General features: G+C 57.3%; 1 protein-coding gene across 1 annotated transcript; it reads left to right on the forward strand.

Annotated features, from left to right (window-relative positions):
• The first annotated feature begins 2,443 nt into the window (after positions 1–2,443).
• Positions 2,444–6,912, forward strand: SOX7 (SRY-box transcription factor 7). Its single transcript, XM_039569917.1, has 2 exons — positions 2,444–2,702; positions 4,648–6,912. The coding sequence occupies exons 1-2, from the start codon at positions 2,477–2,479 to the stop codon at positions 5,550–5,552; spliced, it is 1,131 nt and encodes a 376-aa protein (XP_039425851.1). The 5' UTR covers positions 2,444–2,476; the 3' UTR covers positions 5,553–6,912.
• Positions 6,913–7,815: the final 903 nt, after the last annotated feature.

A 7,815-nucleotide genomic window follows, 5' to 3' on the forward strand; every position in this document is an offset into this window, starting at 1 on the left:
GGAGGGAATAATGAGGATCAGGAACACCCAGAGAGGTGCCCCAAGAGCTTCCTGGCTTTGGCAGCAGAGGCAGGAGGTGGGTGCAGGTCCTGTCCTTGCTCAGAGTTTTATCCTCTCCCGAACCTTTCCACCCATCCTGCAGAATGTGGAAACACAGGGCAAGGTGGAGGCAGTCTTGAAAAAGGGAGCCAGTGGAATTCATCCATCTCATTCATTTCCCCAGGAAGGGAAACTCTGCTGTTACTACTAAAAATTCCTGGCCTCTGGGGCCTCGATAGAGGTGTTTTTATATTGATGATATCCAGGTCCTCATCATCCTGAGGGTTAAAAAACAACACTGAGCCATGCACTGTAATCACCCTACCCGAAGAACCACCCTATTCAAAATAAAACCTTGCAACCCCGGATAGCCTCTTTTTCAGGGCACTTCCACCCCTCCTAAAGGGAACTAAACAAAATTAAGGATGTTCCAGGTTTTCTTCCCAACTTCTCGCTGCCAACCTCTGCAGCAGCTCCAGTCTGCAAAGTGCACCCGGGAGACCTGTGCAGGGCAGGGTGGAGGGTTTGGCATCCTCCCTCCCTGCCTCATCCCGGCACTTCCATCCCGGCACTTCAAGGCGTGAGACGGGACTTTGGGAGAGATCTGGAGCTGCTGGGACAGAACAAGCTGTCCCCAGGAGCGTGCCCGGCTCCAAACCCCAGATAAAAGGCAGCTCCTCTGTGTGTGTGTGGAAAGGGTGTATAAATCTGTCCCGAGACCAGGAAATCTCCTGCGCCTTTTAGATTTAAGAGAAGTTGCCTTCCTGTTGTATTCCCAGATAACGCAGCTCTGATGGAGCCCACTTGTAAATAGCTTAATAGATTTAATCAGTTCCTTTGGAAAATGTTGTTGCTTCCGCAGGGTTTTAGTTCGGTCCCGGTAAAAAGCTCGGGGAGGGCAGTTGCTGCTTCTGCTGCGAGCGAAGTTGGCAGATTCCAGCTCTCCTGACCCCAAAATCGCTGCAATCCACGCGAAACCAGAGCCATCCCGCTCCTGTGCGGAGGGAAGGGAGGGACCAGGAAGCCCAGGCGGATCCTGCCCGGCTCACATTTACATGAGCTCTCTCCATCACTCCTAATCTGACAAGAGTCAATAGGAACACCCAGGCACGTGGGAAACCTGCCCAAACTCCCCGGCCTGGGATCCGCGCCGGGGTTTTCCCCCCTGGCTTGGGGTCAGATGGGGCAGCCCTGGCCAGCCCCAGGAAACGCCCGCCCATCCCGCACCCCGTCCCGCTGCTTTTCTGGCAGCGCGGAGAGGAAACCCACGGTCAGTCAAAGCGGAGCCGCTGCAGCCCTGCAGCCCCATGTCAGCGGGTCAGAGTCATAAAGGAATCCAGCCACCAGATACATTCCTCAGGGCAGGCTGCGGGGATGAGCTGGGAAAGGGCAGCCAGCTGGGGATTTTCGGTGCCATCACCTTCCTGGAGATCCTTTGTCCTAGTGAGGGGAATGCTGCTTGGATGACTTTCCCACCCTTGTGAACACCCAGCTGGGGTTAGTGGGGAACACATTGTATGACTTTGGGACTTCCATTCCATCCAGGCTTTGTGGGATGGGGCAGCACTCCATAAAATGCAGCAGCAAGGAACAGATCCTTTGTCTCCCAGTGTCCAGGAATGGGCAGCGGGGACGGACTGGGGATGTTTCAACCTCTTTGAGCTGTGCCCAGCCCCATCCCTGCCTTGTTTTCCCCTAAAAGCTTCCTCAGGAGTCCCACCAGGCTGGACAAGCACCCGCCAGCAGTTTCATTGCGTCCCAGTTTCCATCCCATACAAGGGGACCTGGAAATTTGGGGTGAAAACTCACATGGGGTGGGCAAAGCACAGCCTGGTCTGGTGGGTAAAGCAGGAGGAGTGGGGGAAAGATGTCCCTGCCTGTGGGATCCATGCCCTGATTTCCCCTGGCAAAGAGGGTTCCTGCAGCTGGCCAAATTCTGGGGAGGGGCCTTGTGCGCCCCAGTGGGATCTTCCTTTCGGTGCCATTTTCCTTTTCTTTCCATGTTTTCAGTGCCTTTATCTCCTCTCTCTGTGTTACCTCGAGCCTTTAAAGTTTGAAGTCTCTGAGGTGCAGGAGGGCAGCGGGGCTGTTTGGGGGAGGGACATTTCCAGCTCTCTCCTCGCTTCCTTTCAGCGGGCAAAATAAGGAAAAATAATAATAAAAGAGGGGGAGGGGGGAGTGGGAAGGAGAAAGGGGGGTTTGGGGGGTGCTGCTTCCCCGGGGGGTGCCGGGCAGAGGGTGGGGAGAAGTTTTCTCGCGGCACCATCCCGGCCGGGCCGAGGAGTTTGCAAACAAGGAGGAGCAGCGAGTCCCTTCGGTGTCATTGGAGGAGGCTTTTTCCAAGGAGCTCATAAATACGGGAGAGGCCGGGCAGGAGGCTGGGACTGCGCGGGGACCCCGAGGGCAGCGCGGCGGGGCGGGGGGGGCCGGGGGGGCCATGGCTGCGCTGCTCAGCACATTCCCCTGGCCGGAGCGGCTGGAGGGGGACGCGGGCGAGGGGCTGTCCCCAGGGCCACCCTCCCGAGCCTCGCAGGGCGAGAAGGGCTCCGAGAGCCGCATCCGCCGGCCCATGAACGCGTTCATGGTGTGGGCGAAGGACGAGAGGAAGCGGCTGGCGGTGCAGAACCCCGACCTGCACAACGCGGAGCTCAGCAAGATGCTCGGTGAGGAGCGCGGCGGGCGCGGGCTTGGGGGGCGAGGAGCGGCGGGAGGTCGGGGACTCACCCGAGCATCCCCTGGGGTGCAAACCCTGCCCGGATCCGGTGCCCCGGGGTGAGCACCCGAGCACCCACCCAGCCAGCCAGGTGTAAATCCTGTCGGGATTCAGTGCCCTGGGGCACCCACCGGAGATCCCTGCGGGTGCAAACCCTGTCCGGGTTCGGTACCCCTGAGTCCACCGGGACATTTCCGGGGGTGCAAATCCTGCCCGGATCCAGTGCCCCGGGGGAGGCACCCACGCACCCACCCGGGCATCCCATGGGATGCACACCCTGCTCGGATCCAGCGCTCCGGGCTTGGTCCGCAGGCACCCACCTGCGGTCCCTGGAGTGAAAACCCCGTCCGGATTCAGTGCATTGGCGTGGGGATCCACGCACAACCCCGGGGTGCAAATCCCGTTCGGATCCAGTGTCCCGGGCTGGGCACCATGCACCCACGCGGGGTGCAAATCCCATCCAGATCCTTCCCCCGGACTGGGAACCCCAGCACCACCGGCCATCCCTGGGGATGCCAACCCTGCCCAGATGGGGACCCGGTCTGGCACGCAGCAGGAGGACACCCCTACACCTACCTGGCCGTTTTGGGGATGCAAAGCCAGCCCGGATGCAGCACCCTAGGGCTGCAAAGCCTGATGGAGTCCCACACCCCGGGAGCAGCACCCCGGGAGCAGTACCCGTGCACCCACCCCGTCACCCACGGGGTGCTCACCCCAGAACTGTCCCACACTCCAGGTGTGCAGTCACCCTTCAGGGTGTCCTGATGGTGTCCTGCATCCCAGGGGACAGGCACCCTGCCACCTCTCTGCTGCAAACCCTGAGGGTGCTGCCTCGCTGTGCAGGGAGGGACCCCAAATTTCCCTGGCCCGTCCTTGCTGTCCCACTTTGTCCCAGTATTGCGTGGCTGGGGTGTGTGTGTGTATTTCTGCTGTTGCTTTTGGGGGATCACAACCCATTTCGCGCACACATTTGTTTCCCATTCCCCATCCACTATTTCTCCCTTTCTCCCAATCCCCATTTTGATGTGAAACCAAGAGGGCAAACCGAAATTATTGGCCCAGACAGGCTGAGAAAGAGCTGCCCGAATTGCAACACAGCTTTGCTGCCCAACCTCTTATCCAAAGTTTGTGTTTCCCTGGACAGTTCTGCGGTGTTTTCTTTGGTGGTTTGGGTTTTCTCCTTGCTGCTTTGCCATGCAGCATCTCAGCTTATTAGTGTTATTTCTGCTGTCTCAGGCCATGGGAAGGCATCAAAGGCTTTGATCTGTATCCTCATTTCTCCCTCTTACCCTGAGGAGCAGCCTGGGACAGCTTCACTGTGGGATAACCCCCCCCTCCCCCTGCCCAGTGCTGCTTCTCCGTCCTGTGTCTTGGGAACATTTTATCTCAAACAGGGAGAGCGAGGTCACAGAATTACAGAATCATGGAATGGTTTGGGTTGGAAGGGACCTTAAAGACCATCTAATCCATGCAGGGACACCTTTCACCATCCAGACCAGCTGTCACAGTGCCCAGGTCTCCTTGTGCCTTGGTGCAAGTCCTGGCAGGGCACAGGCTGGGACACCTTAAAGGACACCACGTCCTGACTCCCTGCTCAGCCAGGCACGGCCTTGGCTGTCCCTGCTCCACAGCCCAGCTCTCTGTCCCAGCCCATGGAGCTGGGAGTGTTCATCTGCCTGGATTTATTTACTAACCCCGAGCCCGCCTTGTGTGGGGACTGGGGATGAAGGGAGTCAGAGACCCCACAGTGGCCTCAATTCCCCCCTTCTTCTCCCACCCGCTGCCACCTCGTCCTCCTGCAGGGTTTTTGGGATGTGTCCTCCGCGTGTGCCAGCTGGGATATCGGGAGCCTTTGGGAGACTGCGGGTGCTAAGGGAGCGTGTCCTCCGTTTCAGGGAAGTCCTGGAAGGCGCTGAGCCTGTCGCAGAAGCGTCCCTACGTGGAGGAGGCCGAGCGGCTGCGGGTGAAGCACATGCAAGATTATCCCAACTACAAGTACCGGCCCCGGCGGAAGAAGCAGGTCAAGCGCATCGGGAAGCGGGTGGACCCCGGCTTTCTGCTGGGCAGCCTGACACGGGACCAGAACTCTGTGCCGGAAAAGCGGACCTGCAGCCGGGCTGGGGGGGACAAAGAGGGCCCGGGTGAGTACCCCCCCCGCCCGGGGCTGCCGGCTGTGCGGGGGTACCGGGAGGCTCCGGGCAGCGGCGGCAGCAGCACCAGCGTGGACACCTACCCCTACGGGCTGCCCACGCCGCCGGAGATGTCCCCGCTGGACGCCATAGACCCCGAGCAGAGCTTCTTCTCCTCACCCTGCCCCGAGGAGCATCACCGCTCCCACCTCGCCGGTGCCACCTTCTCCCCGGAGTACGCGGGCGGCTCCCTCCCGTGCGGCCACCACCCGCTCAGCCCCATGCCACAGCCGGCCACCTGCATGATCCCCCCGGCCTCCAGCTGCCCTCCCCTTCCTCCTCCTCCTCCTCCTCCCAGCTACTACACACCCGCCTTCCCCTCCCTGCCCCCTCCCAGCCTCCATGCCCACCTGGGCCAGCTCTCCCCGCCGCCCGACCACCACGGCTTCGACACCTTGGACCAGCTGAGCCAAGCGGAGCTGCTGGGGGAGATGGACCGCAATGAGTTTGACCAGTATCTCAACAACCCTGGCCACGGCGACCACCACGGCGGGGCCTTGGCCAATGGGCACGTCCCGGCGTCCGGCAGCTCCCACAGCTCCGAGAACAGCCTCATCTCCGTCCTGGCCGATGCCACGGCCACCTACTACAATAACTACAGCGTCTCTTAGGAGCCCAGCCGGGGCCGCCTGGACCGGCCGAGGAAGGACCCGACACTGTTCTGAGGCGTTGCTCCCTGGGGACATCGCCCGCGGCCCCTCAGGGTGACCGAGTCCGAACCGCAGGGCCCTGGAGTCTCCTCGGTGTTGTAGGTAAAGGATTTGGGTTGTTGGCTCACCACCGTGCAAAGCCTGGAGTGCTCTGCTCCGACCGGGGCCGGGGGGCACTTCCCGATGCCAAAGCCCTTTGGCCAAGTCCCTCTTCCAAAGCAGGGATGCTCCTGGGAGTGCAGGAAGGCTGCCCCTCATACTGGGGCATTCCCAGCCCTGCTTTGGAGTCAGGAGTGCGGCAGCACCCTGCAAATGTCGGGTCTGAAAGGCAGGGGTGGCAGAAGGGAAGATTTTGTTGAAGGTCTGTGAGCTGGTTTTGGGTTCTGGTGGCGGCGTTGCTGCAGCCACCCTGACCTGCCCGACTGCTCCAACGGGGATTAACACCCCCCCCCCCGCCCCCATCTCCTGCCCTGGAGCATGGACTGGGGGCTTCATCCCTCAAGAAACCCCGGAGGGGATGGGACACCAGCCAGGAGAGGGGCAGCCAGCCCCGAGGGTGCTGAACCTGTTCTGGAGAGGGGCAAGATCAGGGCTGGGAAAGGCAGGATCCGGCCGGCATCCACCCCTGGGAGCAGGTCCTGGGATGAACATTTTGGCCAAGAGGTGATGATGTAGCAGACACTTTTTTTATCAAACATCCTTTGAAGGGGAAGGCTCTGTGTTTGGAGCCACAGTGCCCAATGCCTCTCCTAACTCTGGCGTTTTATTGCTTGTAATAAAGCTGTACATTGATTTATTCCTTCCATTATTCCCCCGCCCCCCTCGGATTTTGTATTGCTCGAGTTCTCTTCCTTTCCATAAAGATGAAGCTTTATTTTAAATCAGTTATATGACATGATTAATCTTAGTGTTTACTATATGGCACTTGGTAATGATTAGTTAGTAACGTGGTTATGATTTCCTGGTTTTAGTCCCCAAAATATATTAATAATAATTGCAAAGAATACTTAAAAAAAAAAACAACCCAAAAGTTCACTGATTTTTAAGCTAGATATTCCATCTCTTTTGTGTGGCTCTATGCATTTTGAATGAGTGTAGATACGAGTTTGCATAAAATATTTAATTTAAATAAATATGTTTTTATACAATGATCATTCGATGATTTAAATTGCTGTCGCTATTGACAACAGTTTTCAAAACAGAAACATTCCCCGTTCAAGTGCTATTTTTTTATATTTTTGTTGTCGTTGTCGTTGTTGGTATTTTCAGCCAAATTTTTCTACTTCCATTTTTTTATAAATAAAACAAAGATCTGTGGTTATCTTTGCAAATTGTGGATTGCTTTCTAACAAACCAACTCGGGGCATGACGAGTGCTTACCCTCACTTTCCATAGAGTGTCTCGGGGTTCAGGTCACTGCTGGCCTTGATTCTGCTTTTGCCATCTCTCAGATACGATCTTTTTAATCTTGTTTCCATATCACAGTGAAGTCAAGAGCTTTGCCTGTGCTGTCTTGGTGAGCGTAGATGATGTTGCTAATTTATGGAGCGAGTGCCAGTGCCTGGAGCATGGGTTTTAGTCACATTTAAGGCTCCCTTTTCTTTCCCAGTTTGGGCTGATTCACCTTTAAAGGCGCTCCACGGAGTGAGGACCTTAAAAAGGGTCCTTGTTTCAGGTGCAGATCAAGGCAATGAGGCCTCAGAAATGTGTGGGGGCCAAATTTGGGGAGCCACGTGAAGGTGATGTTGAGTGATGGTCTTCAGGCCTGGCCAGCAAAGAGAAAAGCTTAATCCATGTTGTTGTCCATGGAAAAACATCACAGCCTTCTCTTGCCAGACATTAAATCAGGCTGTGTCCCTGCTGTCCTTGAGGTTAAGCCGTGCACAGAGAATCCCAGAGTTGTTAGGGCTGGAAGGGAGCTCTGGAGATCCAAGGCAGGGTAAACGCTGCCCAAAGCAGTGTCCTGCCAGGCTGGGCCCTTCCTGCTTGGCCTCAAAAAGTGGAGGAGCACTTTTCCTAGTGCCCTTTGTGATGCCACCTCTGTGTGGTGGCTGGGAGGGGTCTCCAGAGGTCACCCAACCCAATCCAATCCAACCCAATCCTGTCCCTCCGGATGCCCTGTCTCCCATAAGTGATGTCTCTGATCCACGGAGCCCATGGTCCCAGAAGGTGGAGGCTGTGTGAGTATTTGGGGAGGCATCAACAAGCCCCTGTCCTGTTCTCC

The sequence above is a fragment of the Corvus cornix genome, chromosome 3 (genome assembly GCF_000738735.6).
Source record: "Corvus cornix cornix isolate S_Up_H32 chromosome 3, ASM73873v5, whole genome shotgun sequence".
NCBI lineage: Eukaryota > Metazoa > Chordata > Aves > Passeriformes > Corvidae > Corvus > Corvus cornix.